Source organism: Hemicordylus capensis, chromosome 1, assembly GCF_027244095.1.
Source record: "Hemicordylus capensis ecotype Gifberg chromosome 1, rHemCap1.1.pri, whole genome shotgun sequence".
Taxonomy (NCBI): domain Eukaryota; kingdom Metazoa; phylum Chordata; class Lepidosauria; order Squamata; family Cordylidae; genus Hemicordylus; species Hemicordylus capensis.
The window spans coordinates 75,332,204-75,345,270 of NC_069657.1; the positions used below are offsets into that span (position 1 = coordinate 75,332,204).

The 13,067-nt window shown below is 41.4% G+C and overlaps 1 protein-coding gene across 13 annotated transcripts in view; it reads left to right on the forward strand.

The window, feature by feature from the left end:
- Positions 1-13,067, forward strand: part of MIDEAS (mitotic deacetylase associated SANT domain protein) — a 117,495-nt gene extending 104,428 nt beyond the window's left edge. For 12 of the 13 annotated variants that reach the window (XM_053286102.1, XM_053286095.1, XM_053286104.1 and 9 more), the window contains 2 exons: positions 2,335-2,552; positions 5,930-13,067. In XM_053286102.1, coding sequence (XP_053142077.1) covers positions 2,335-2,552; positions 5,930-6,134 — 423 coding nt within the window. In that variant the 3' untranslated portion in view covers positions 6,135-13,067. Of the gene's footprint in view, positions 1-2,334; positions 2,557-5,929 lie in introns of those variants that run through there. The other variant, XM_053286105.1, reaches the window with a different exon arrangement.

Below are 13,067 nucleotides of genomic sequence, written 5' to 3' on the forward strand. Positions count from 1 at the left end.
AGGGGACAAGTCATGCTTGCTACCACAAGACCAACTCTCCTACCAGTGATGTTACTGCAGTGCAGGCACTTTAGCTGGCAGTGGGTTCTGGGTCAGTGATTCTATTTTGGTCATTTTTTGACTGTGTGTTTGGCAAAATGTGGAGTGTGTTGTGCGCAGTGGTCCCTTTAATTTTTTCATCTCTGTGCGGAATGAGTTTTGTTCTGGGTGGCAGTATCAAGGCAGTGTATGCGCACCTGCATTCAGAATGGGGCTTTCCTGATTCAACCTGAGTAGGATCAAAAATGAACTGAGCGGACATTCAAAAACTTGTGAGAGCGCACACGCCTTAGAGGGAACAGTGGTTGTGAGGGATTGTGTGCTTCTGTTCTGCAGTGTTTTTCAAGGCAGAGTTGCAGAATGTGTGCACGCTGCTTGTTTTGGCCATAGGGAACAATGGGGAACTTGAAACTCCCCATTGTACCCCATGGTTAGGCCCTAGGGACACCAATGTGGGCTGGGTGGTACAGCATGATGGGTGCTACCTACCACCCAACCCCTAAAACAAATGGGCAAGCAGGCTTTTTTTTTTTTTTATAAATTAACCTTTCCCCCAAACTTCCATAGGGAGCTCGATTGAAACGTGAAATCAAATTTGTGCACATCGCTACTTACTTGTTAGATTGTATATCTCTCAATTCCTCCAAGGTAATTACAATGAGGTGGATTTTTTTAAATCTTAAAAATAATTCCTGCAAGAAAATGTGATGGATATATAGGAAAATATGGTCTCTGATATGGGCCCAGTGTATTTAATTTAGAATTTGATAGCTCTGAAGAAGTTTCTTGAGACTGGAACATTGATGTTTATGCTTCTGGCAACCCACTCCTGTTAGGCAGGCCACCAAATTCTGCACTACCTCAAGCTTCCAGATAGTTTTCAAGGGAAGTTCCATTCATTATAGTAGTCCAACCTTGAGATTAGAAGGCCACACATTCCTGTCACAAATTGGTCCAGGCTTCTACGGTAGTGGTATTCCACTACTATGGGGACAGTTTTCAGCCCCGCCCCGCCCCCATCTGTGTGAAGAGTTTGGGGTGGATTTAAGGGATGGTGGTGTTGTTTCTGCTGCTGCTGTTGTTTGATCTTGATTGTGTAATCTCATTTAAATTTTAATAAGAAGTTAATACCAAAAACATAAGAGTAACCACTGGGGAATGTCCTCTTTGTTGTGGGCCTAAGTCAGTATTTTAAGGAGACAATGTTTTCCCCTACTTATGACATGATTTGTAGAGGGGTACAGAATGTTCCAAACTTGGGACATTCCATTTTGAAACGCGCCATTTTGACCGTTTCAAACTCTGACTAGAATGCCCTTGGAAAGAAGGGCCTGTTCCAAGCTCAGAACGGAACAGCCCAGTTACAACATGGAATGTTCCGAGTGCCATTTTAAACATTAATTAATAATAATTAAAAATTTAAGGCTGATGAGGGTGCCGTTGAAGGGGCAGCAAGAGTTATTTAGATTTAAGAAGTAATTACCAGTGGTAACTCCAGACCTGTAAGTCTCTGTCCCAGTCAGAGCAGCGGTGGCCTGCCCAGTGCCCACCATTCTTAGTGGTAGCGAAGTGGTTCCAGCAGTGAACTGGCCTCTGCTGGATCTGGATCGCCACCACTCAGGATGGCGGGCAGGCAGCTGCTGCTCTGACTGGCAGGGAGACTTACAGGTGCCAGCAGCCCAGCGTTACTGCCGGTAATCACTTCTTAAAGCTAAATAACTCTCACCACCCGCTCACCGGCCTTACATTTAAATTATTATTTTAAAAAAATGTTTAAAATGGAACTCTGAATGACTCAGAACGTTCCGATGGAATGTTCCTCAAATCTGCATTCCATTCCAAGCTCACCTCTAATGATTTGTGGTATACAGGAAGTCCCCAATTTGCAGACAGGTTGTGTTCCAAAAGTTCATTTGTAAGTTGGATGTTCATAACTCAGAACTTACATATTTTCCAAGAGCAACAACTTTTGTGTGTGTGCGGGCTGGTGTTTATAAGTTGGGAGCTTCCTTAATATATGTTAGGAAGCTTTATAAGCTGGATGTTTGTAACTTAGGGAGTGCCTGTAAGATAGTGTGTTTACCCTTTAATATTTGAAACGTCTCATGCCTTGATGTATTTAAACTTTTTCACAGTGGTTTTACAACATAATTATATATTTAATTTCCATGCTTTGTTTGGAAGTTTTTCATCAAAATGAGATGATGTTGCTGAACCACATCTCTGGCCATTGTCCAGCACCCACTCTCTCTTGGATTTTTTGATGCTCCAACTTGTAAATCTCTTCCTGTGTAGGCTGGCAGCCTCCTCCCAGAAAAGCACCAGGAGCCCAGTGCTCCTCGAGGGACAGAAGCTAGAGGTAGAGCTTCAAAGAGGACAAAGGAGATGCCTATTAAATATCGAAAGAGTTCTCCACCTGCACAGAAGAGAAGACGGAAGCCAAAGCCTAAACCAGACACCACCAACAAAACCCAGAACCAAGAGGAGGAATTTCCATGCAAGAAATGTGGCAGGTAAGAATGGAAAAATTCAAGAGGTGGAGGAGAGAGGTTCTCACATTGCTTCCATACAAAAGGAATGTGGAGTTACAGAGGTGATAGCCTATACTTCCTTTCAAGTTACAGCTCAGATTATAATTATAGTCTCCCAATTGTTAATTGCTTCCTGTAGTTGCACGTGGATGTTCCTTGGTATTCGTGTACTTCCTGCTTCAAAGGTGCCATGTTCCACCTTTGCTCTTGTCTTCATTTTTGCTGGTATGAACTGAGTGATTCCTGTAGGGATGGAAAAATGCTTCAGAGACTTTCTGAAGAGAAGTTTCTATGTCCATTATATTATCTTACATTATTATCACTACAACAGCAGACACCAAGTAAGGATCGATAGGGGGCTTATTGAACATAAAATGGCCTCACTTCAGTGTGTTTGTATTGCTTTGTCTCAATGCACTGGAAAAACAATGTTTGTTTCCCATGGGGATCATTATGTTAGAAACTTCAGTTCTCTGTCAAACTTAGATAAACTGAAGACTTGCATGATCTGAAAAGAAGGGAACATCTGTCCAACGTTTTCATAATTTGAGACAATGAAGTTTAACTGGCTGATGCAGGACACACTGTTGACCTGTAGGATTGTCAGTTGGTGGTCAGTGCTGTTTTGCTGTATCTTGCACTGATGGAAGAAACAGATAATGTTCACTGGCCTTCCAAGTTCTTTGTTCTTGCAATTTGCTGATTCAGTTTACTGATTCAAGGAACTGAATCAACAGAGGGTGCTAGCCAGCCCTGTAGATGGAAGTTATCTGTCAATAGTATTTCTTGGGTTTTCATAAAGATTTTAACATGTTGTCTGTCCAAAGGCTGCTAAGATAATGCAGCGTGTGTTTGTACAAGAGTAAAACTCTGTCTAAGCTTCTGTCATGTGGTGGTCTGCTGATAAGGTCTGTTTTTCAGCTGCAGCAGCCACCAAGTTATTAAGGGTTGCTTGGATGCCCCAGAATATACAGAAATTGTGGGGAAGAACTGGTTTGAAGCCTGAGACCACCCTGTCTACCACAGCCAAAGTTCTGAGGTTCCCCTCACTATTCTGGATACAGTGTCTTTTCAAGAAAGCATGTAACGAAGCAATCCAGACAAGGGTTTCTCAACTGGTGGTACTTCAGATGTTGCTGAACTAAACCTCCCATAATCCCAGTCACAATAAATTGGGAGAACCACCAGTTGAGAAATCCTGATCTATGCAGTCTTTTGAGCAAAACAGGAGCCCAAACTGATGCCCACGAATAAAAATTACTTCATTATAGAAAGTGGAAAGACATGGCATTAAACACAAAAAAACTAATAAAAATAATTACTTAGATGGATGCCTTTCTGCGCCACTTGACTAAAATAAAACTACTAAGCAGGGCTCAGTCATCCAAGTTCCAAAGCCATTTCAACATGTCCAAGATGCCTGGTACTGAAGCTCTTCCAGTCCTAAAGCAGCCCATCTGTCTCCTACGCAGGTGTCTGGTAGAAACCATCACAGAGAAAGCTACTGCTACTCTCGTCTGTCTTTAAATTTAAACATCCCCATTTTGGTAACAAGTTCATACTTGGATGCCTCCTAGGTCAATTAAAACTGGGCCAGTCATGATGATGACATTCACTGGAGTCAGATAAACAAAGTTTATATAATAGTTAAATTGATAATCCAAGAGAGAGATACCATATCATAAATTACTTTTGAAACTTCACTCAGTTTTAAAATAGATCTGCCATGCAGCAAATTAGTGGGCAAGAGACTGCTGCTGTTCAGGAAACACATCCAGTGCCCATGGACACACAGAACTAGTTGTGTGCGCCTTTGCATCCAAACTGGTCCATCCAAATGAACCTGTAAGATAACATCTACCTTCCTCCTAGGCAAAGCCTCAGGGAGTCTACCACACTTAGCATTGAGCCGTAGGCCCCTCCTCACCCTGCCCACTCCAACATTTTCCCAATAGTTTTCCACTGGCTGTTGGTGCTGGAAGAGGAGGAATTCAAGAGTGGTGAGATAATACTGCCTTCCTCCTGGGCTTAGTTTTAGCAACCTCGCTGCCACTGCCACCACACTTTGGACTGGGCTGTTTTGTTTATATTGTGATCCCCTTGAGGACAGGACTATTAATGTTTAGGGGGGAAATGCTAAAAGCTACACTGACCCCATGGAATAGAACAAGATACTTCCCTGAAGGCCGCCTTCATGGAAGAGGTGAGTGTGTGGCTATCAAAATTTAACAGAGGAAATGCAGCACACGCACACACCCCTACTTAGACTGATTTTGTTTTACTTGCTCCCAAAATGAACATTGACATGGCTACTGCCACCAAGAGAGCCCAGTCAGGTCACGATCATCATAGGAACTGGATCTGTTGTTAGTTTAACTGTGCGATCCCCCTCCTGATTGTATTTATGTTTAATGGATTCAGTTCAACATATGGTTGTTTGAGTGGTTTACAATGCTAATAGTTTCTGCAAGAATTAATATTGCTTATGCAGAAGCAAGCCTTGACATATCCAGGATGAGTGTTTGATTACTCAGAATTTAGAAAACACAGAGCTAGTAAAATTGATGTACGATGTAAGACTGATGACAACTGATTCTTTCATACATGAAATACGACATTTAAACATAGTCTTTAGGGTCACTTTGAGACTATGGATATATAATACCATATACAGTATCTCAGGAACTGCATCATGTTCAGTATATGTTTTAGGACTTAATTTGTATATTCTTTTTAAAAACAGTTTCATAGAAGGTAGGTCTGTCAGTTCTCTGTAGAACTGAGGAGGTAATAATAGAAATCCCCACATCCAGACACAATAATGCTTCTAATCGGCAGATGCCAGCAACAAACAGAGGAAAGCTGTCTCCACTATGCCCTGTTCTATGAGCCTTTTAGAGGTATCTAAGTGGCCACTGCTGCAGACTGAACACAGAGTCAGATGGGCCATTAGTCTGATGCTGCAAGGCCGTGGACAGAGGGCTGGTGTGTTTTGTGCTTCCTTTGGGCACCTGTGAGCCTCAAATTAAATTAGTGTGAAGCCCTGTATGAATGCACAGCAAAATAAAATCACCAGGGCCAGATCAGTAACCATCCTTATAGAAAACACAGGGGTACAAATCAGTGCCGCAGGCTCCAAGATGGTTTGCTGGTGGTTGCCGCATGTTGTTACGGGAGGCACAAAGCTAATCCAGGGCTCCCAGTCCTGGGAGGTGATTTTGACTATGCACTGAGAAGAAGGTGAGAGCAGAACTATTTCTATAGGTGGCCCTGCTCTGTGAAGTTCACAGCTTTTTCTACCAGAAAGGCAGGTTGAGCGAGAGGAAGCGATTACATTGTGTTCATGTATGTTCCTACAGAATCTTCTACAAGGTGAAAAGCCGCAGCGCACACATGAAGAGCCATGCTGAGCAGGAGAAGAAAGCGGCAGCTCTGAAACAGCGGGAAAAAGAGGAGGCGGAGGCAGAAGCAGCTCGCAGCCGGGCGCAGCGCGAGGAAAGCAGGGACACTGGAAGCACTAGTGGGAGCAGCAGCAGCAGCTCCGATGACGATGTAGACGTGTAGCAAAGAGCCTGAGGAAGCTGAGAGTACAGTCAAGTTGCAGCCTCTGACTTGTGATATCTTTGCATCTGTACATGTACCGTTGCCCATTTAGACAGACTCCAGCCCTCCTGCTTCCTCACTTGCCTTGGTAACACAGATTGTGTTGAACTGGTGGGATTTTTTTTTAAAGTGTAACCTTGAAATGTCTATTTTTTAAAGAGAACCAAAATTTTATGAATTATTTTTTATTTATAAATAACTATTGCAGTAGATAACAACTATTGAGGCGGGGGGGGGGGCGGGGCGGTGGATTCAGTTTCTCTTCAGTTCAAACCAACCATCCTTGTGCTTGCCAGGAATTACAGTAGGGAGCCTTGGGCATGGCATGCATACCCATGCAAGATAAAAATCTGCGGGGGCATCTAGATATTGACACCAGTGACTGCGAATTTTCTTGTGTAGCGTCAAAAATTTTCTTCCAGTTACTTCCTTTTCCCAACTTCTGGTTTTCTTTGAAGTTCAACGCTTGCTGCTGGTCTCAATCCATCTAGTTAGAGGTTCAACATATAGATTTTTTTTCCCTTTTGTCATATGATATGAAGAATTATTTTTCAGACTAACGCATTTTAAAATAATTTCTTAATTTCTAAAATGCTCTGTAGGCTGAGGACTGTGGTTGCTCAAGAAATTAGTCTATAAATTTGTTTCCGAAAACATCCAGTATTCTGCACAAAAATACATGAATTGGCTGGTTCAGAAACTTCTAATTATGCAAATGTTTTATTTGCATGTTTTAATTGTTGAAATTGGGTTTTACTTGCTCTTAAAGAATTGAGACATTTTAAGACAAATCAAGGGCTCAGAACAGTGGAAGAAGAGGCATATCACCTTTCGCTGTTAGCAAATGCAGGTAGCATACTTTTAGTTGCTTCTTTAAAAACCATGAGGGACATGGTTGGTTTTGTACATCATGAAAATTGGAATTTTTAGAATCTTGGAATGCATTGCTTTCTGAATTGACAGCTGTATTGAACATTTCACAGTGAAATTGTGTCACAAGCCCCTGGTTTCTGGAGGTATATATTTATCTTTGGATTTAAATCTCTGTTTCTCAGTACCACTAGCATCTGATGGACAGATGAGGAGTGTGAGACTTTTGCTAGGATGAGGCTACTTGGCTAATTCCAGTAAACCACAGCAAGATTCCTGTGGCTCAGCTGTTGAAGTGTGAGCCCCACTAATAACTGGAGACATTCTGAGAGCTGAGCTACAGGATCAATAGAATCCTATATTGTGCAGGTCTTACAGGACAATATTAAGAACATAAGAACAGCCCTGCTGGATCGGGCCCACGGCCCATCTAGTCCAGCATCCTGTTTCACACAGTGGACTACCAGATGCCACTGGAAGCCTACAGCAGGAGTTGAGGGCATGCCCTCTCTCCTGCTGTTACTCCCCTGCAACTGGTACTCAGAGGCATCCTACCTTTGAGGATGGGGGTGGCCCTCCAACTAGTAGCCGTTGATAGACCTTTCCTCCATGAAGTTATCCAAGCCCCTCTTAAAGCCATCCAGGTTGTTGGCTGTCACCACATCTTGTGGCAGAGAATTCCACAAGTGGATTATGCATGTGTGAAAAAATACTTCCGTTTGCTGGTCCTAAATTTCCCAGCAATCAATATCATGGGGTGATCCCTAGTTCTAGTGTTATGTGAGAGGGAGAAGAATTTCTCTCTATCCACTTTCTCCACTCCATGCATTATTTTATAGACCTCTATCATGTCTCCCCGCAGTCGTCTTTTTTTTCTAAACTAAAAAGCCCCTGGTGTTGTAGCCTTGCCTCATAAGAATGGTGCTCTAGGCCCCTGATCATCTTGGTTGCCCTCTTCTGCACCTTTTCCAGTTCTACAATGTCCTTTTTTAGATGTGGTGGCCAGAATTGCACACAGTACTCCAGGTGTGGCCGCACCATCGTTTTGTAGAAGGGTATTATAATATTAGCCGTTTTATTTTTCAATCCCCTTCCTAATGATCCCTAGCATGGAACTGGCCTTTTTCACGGCTGCCGCACATTGAGTCGACACTTTCAACGAGCTGTCCACCACAACCCCAAGATCCTTCTCCTGGTCAGTCACCGACAGCTCAGATCCCATCAATGTATACTTGAAGTTGGGGGTTTTCATCCCAGTGTGCATCACTTTACACTTGCCAACATGAAAGCTCATTTGCCATTTTGTTGCATTTAAAGTTACAGCTGTGGGATGGCATATTGATTGATGCCCTATTCATATCTAAAACAAACAAACTTGCAGCCCATAGAGAATTAACCTGCTGTGGAAATGGACTGAGCCTAGCCTTCTTTGTAATTTGTTCATGTTCTGTGTGCTAGGAGGGGATTTTTTTTTTAATATGGAGAAGCATTGAAACACATCTCCACTTAGAGTCTGGTTACAGCAGAAGAGCTGGCCACGTGATTCCGCTAACCAATCTCTGCTTGGGGAGGGATGGACTATAGCTCAGTGCTCTGCTCAGTGGCAGAGCATGTTTTTCATTCATAAAATCCCAGGTTCAGTCCCTGGCATCTCCAGTTTAAAAGGTCTTAGGTAACAGAGCTAGGAAAAACCCAAACAATAAAATACTACTACAACAAATAATATTTATATATAGTTGGGCCTCGATATTCAGTTTCATTATCCGCAGATTCACGTATCTGCAGCCAGATAAAATATACCTGACCTCAGCATACGTGCAGTAGGGGGAACACGTTGACCTCGTGCATCTGTGGGGCGGGAGGTCGTTTCCAGCTGCCATTTGGGGTCTAAGAGCCTCAAAATGGCTCAGTTTTAATAACACACGCACAAATGGCGATTTTAGGCCAATTTGCGGGCATTTTTAGCCAATTTGTGGGCACAACATGACTCAGCGGGGAGCAGCAGAGCATGGTCAGGAGCTTCCCCCTGCATTTCCCCCCCAAATTTGACTGATTTGGGGGGGGGCAATTTTCGATAATTTTCCTGATGACTGGGAACCTAACCCCTACAATCCCATAGCCCCAATGCTTCGATATTCGTGGTTTCTGTATCTGTGGTTGCAGCCAGGAACAGAACTACTGTGAATATTGAGGTCCTCTTGTACCACTTTTCTCAAAGAAGTTTCCACAGAAAAATAAATAATAAAGATGCTTCCCTGTACCCAAAGGGCTTACAGTTTAAAAAGAGACTGAGCCAGATGAATCATTCTGTCAAATATCCCTTCATATATTAGTGTTTCATAATGGAAAAGCTGTATACACCTACAAAGTTAGCCTTTGAACCTGTTCAGCTACAGTGTTATGCCTATCAGATTGCAACAAGTTTCTTTCCTGAATCCTTCCAGCATCTTCTAGAAGCAGAACATTTAGCTCAAGGTGATAGGTCAAGTTCTTTAGTTCTACGTGCATGTGTGCTCACAACTACAATGAAACTTGGAATTTGGCCTTTAGGTAAAGATGTTGACATGACGGGTTTTAACAAGATGCACTCAACTTAAGTCTTTGCACAACCTTTTTTAATATGCAAAAGTAAGAGAGCATCTTTCTCTCAAATGGTTGAGTATATTGGCTTATTGAGGGGTGTTTTCAAGAAATGTCTCATCTCAACCGTCACATTTTTCATTTGCAGTCAATAGCTTTGTTACTCTGTCCAAGAAACAAACAAAAAAAAACACCTTGTTCATATACTTGATAGAAAAAGTGTTTCTCCCAATTTCCCCTGTAATGTTTCAGAAGAGAGATCTATAGAAAGGCAACTGTGGATAGTATCGGTGCAAAATTCTGTCTGGTTAACCATGGGAACTCAGCAGAAACAATCTTCTATGTTGAAATGAAATGTTTCTTTTTCTCTTGAAAGAAAAAGTGGCAAAACAAATTCCAGAAGTGTGTTGTGCTTGGGTGTGGTGGTGTGTGGTTTGTTTTTTCTTCTGCAAATAAAATGAGCAGAGTCCGGTATTTTGTGCTACTTTGGGCTCTGCTATTTCATGACTACAAAAAGGGGTTCTATAAATATTACTTCTAGAATTATATTTATTATGTGAATAATAAGTGAAAATCATGTATCTAGCTGAAGAAAAGCAAGTTCTCCCCACCAGTATCATGTTGCAGTGAATAGCGAGATTTAATCTTCCATGTTGTCGTAAAAAAGGGGGGGGGGAATAATTTATAAAGGGGTGAATTTTTGTTTGTGACCGGTTGACTGTCTCAAGGGGCAGGGAGCACAGTCCAGCAGCATTGGTCATTACTATGTGCCACTGAAATATATGGACTTAATTTGTTGCGAGCCTCAATTAATTGCTTTTAATGGGACAGTCGTGACTGATTTGCTGTATCTGTAGGCAGTGTGCTTCTTTAGGCAAAGACCCTGACCACAAAACCTTTGCTCTTTAGGCAGAGGAGCAGAACTGAATTGCCCTTGTGTTCTAGAAGAAGCATTCATGTCAGCATTTGACTAGAGAACTACCAGTAGCTTCTTCAGTTCTGGATGGAACATATTTGGCTCTCAAATGCCCATTGCTGCTTTGAAATAATTGCAGTTATTTTCCACTTGGCATTCCTACTTCCATGCCTTGGATTTCTTTTTATTTTACAGTCTATGGATGGCCTCACACCTTTTGTGATCTGTCAGTAGAAACTCTTCTTCATGGGAAGAGCTTCCACTGATGACGCACTAGTGCAGATACTACCCCTTATAGAGAACTTCCATGTTTTTAAACATGTCTACTGGTCTCCATTCAGGGTGGAATTCTGAAGTTAATTGGAAACTAGCAATATTCCATTTCCATGTATTAGCCAGATCAGTAAAATGTAAATATCTTTTCTCTTCAAGATGTCCAATTCCTAGAAAAAATAAAATTACCCTATGATCTCCTTACTTATAAGGAAGTTACTAATCCAAGTCTACCAAAATCTAACAGCCCACCTGCTCAGACCAGTTTGTTAGTCATTTGTGCCACATTAATGGCCTGAAACCCGTGCAGGGAGACACGCTTCCAGTGTACAAATGCTTTTCTAAATCATCACCTGGAAATACTTTTTAGGCAATGCAGCTTAGAATTTTTCTTTGTTGCATCTAGATGAATAGGCATGGTGGTGAACGTTTTCTCTTCCTGCTACAATTCAAATGGAGGATGTTCTCTTGGTTGCAATCTTTGAAATGCATGATTCTTGATACTAAAAGGTACTCATCTACTCTTGAGTTGACAAGGGAGTGTGAAGAATCTAGCAGGCTCCCTACCCCATGCCTTTCTATTGAAGTATGATACTTCACATCCTATAAGGAAGTATTTTATTTAAAATGTTCATAAAAGCATTTGCTATAAATATACCACAATAGATTTGCATCTGAAACCTTACAACTGAACTGTATGCTGCAGTTTTACATTCAACACAACTATATCTTCAGTTAAGAGTTGTTAGTGAGGCTCTTAACCTGGCACACACATCAGCTAACCAAATTGTTCTCTGGATGAACTACATTCACTGAATATCATTTTAGATAATAAGCATTTTATCAATAATACACTAAGACTAGAATTGTAAACACACTAGGGAATAATCCCTATATGAACTCAGTGGGACTTGCTTCTGAGTAAGCATACTTAGAATTGCATGACACATTTCATTTAGCATAAGATGGTTGAAGATGCTATTAAGTGTTCCCAGGGTCTCTAGAAAGACCTTTCTTTTCTGCTTTCAATAAGACTGCCTATTCTTGCCATGTTTCTCCCATAATCCTCAGCAGCTTTATTAAATTTGCATAACCAACTAAGTTATTGGTGTAGAGAGGTGCAGCTTGGAACACCCCTTGCTTTTAACAAAGAGATGTGTTTATGTGGCAGTGTGCATGTTTATCCATACATATCCTGATCTGCATTCAACTTACGTTCTGCTTGCAAGAGATCTTGAGAGAACAACACGGTTGTGGTTTAGTGTCTTCAATATGTAATCAGAAATAGATATTTTTGTAAAGGACACTTTCCCATGCACTCCGTTTCCCTCTAGAGGTTCTCCTTGCCTTCTCTCTAGTGCTCACACAAGTAGTCATCTAGTGTGCATTTCAAAAGGAGTTACTCAGTGTCTCAGATAAGATCGAACAGCGCAAACATTTCTGGCCCCTTGTGTCCCCCTTGCTTGGGTTCAGCTGTCTTTCCTTCATCCCATAGATTTGCCAATGTACAAGGGTTGAAATCCTGCAGGCAGTATGACTGTGAAAAAAGCTCATTTCAGAGGACTGCTCAGGATTCCAGCCCAAGCCGTGTTGAAATGAGTGACTGTTGTGTGGCCGACTACAGGGCCCGATGGGCTGCAGCCCTAATCTCCAGCTGCTTACATTTCCTTCTCCCTCCTCCTTCCTTTCTGGATCATGGATTTATATCAACAGCTGAGCCTATAAAGATCCCCAGCTGCTTATATTCAGGAGGAGGCAAATATATATTTTTGTAAAACGTAGTAATTGTGTTGAGCTTTTGCATTTTTAAAATACCACCTCTTTTGCATCTTTTATGGTTGTTTTCCTGAAGCTCAGATTTGGTACAAATTGGCTTTTCTTGGGTATATGTTTTACTTTGTAATGCTGGAGTATTTTGGCATTCTGTACAGAAACTCTTTTTGTAATTATTGTATAAATGCTTTATTAAACGTATACAGCTGGTATTTTAACAAGTGAGCAGGAACTGCCTATGTATTTACTGCACCTTTTAAAAAGACTGTTACATAATAAAATATTGTACATATTAAAATATATACCTCTTGTGTACAGATGTGATAGACCAGACAATTTATTTTTGTGCTTTTTTTTTTTTACAGAATATTAATACACTAAAAGTCTTGCTGATGTGATTTTATGTACTCATGTAACTTATTTACGTCTGGATGTTCCATTGTATCTTTTAAAGCCTTTTTATTAAATAAGATTTAAAAGCA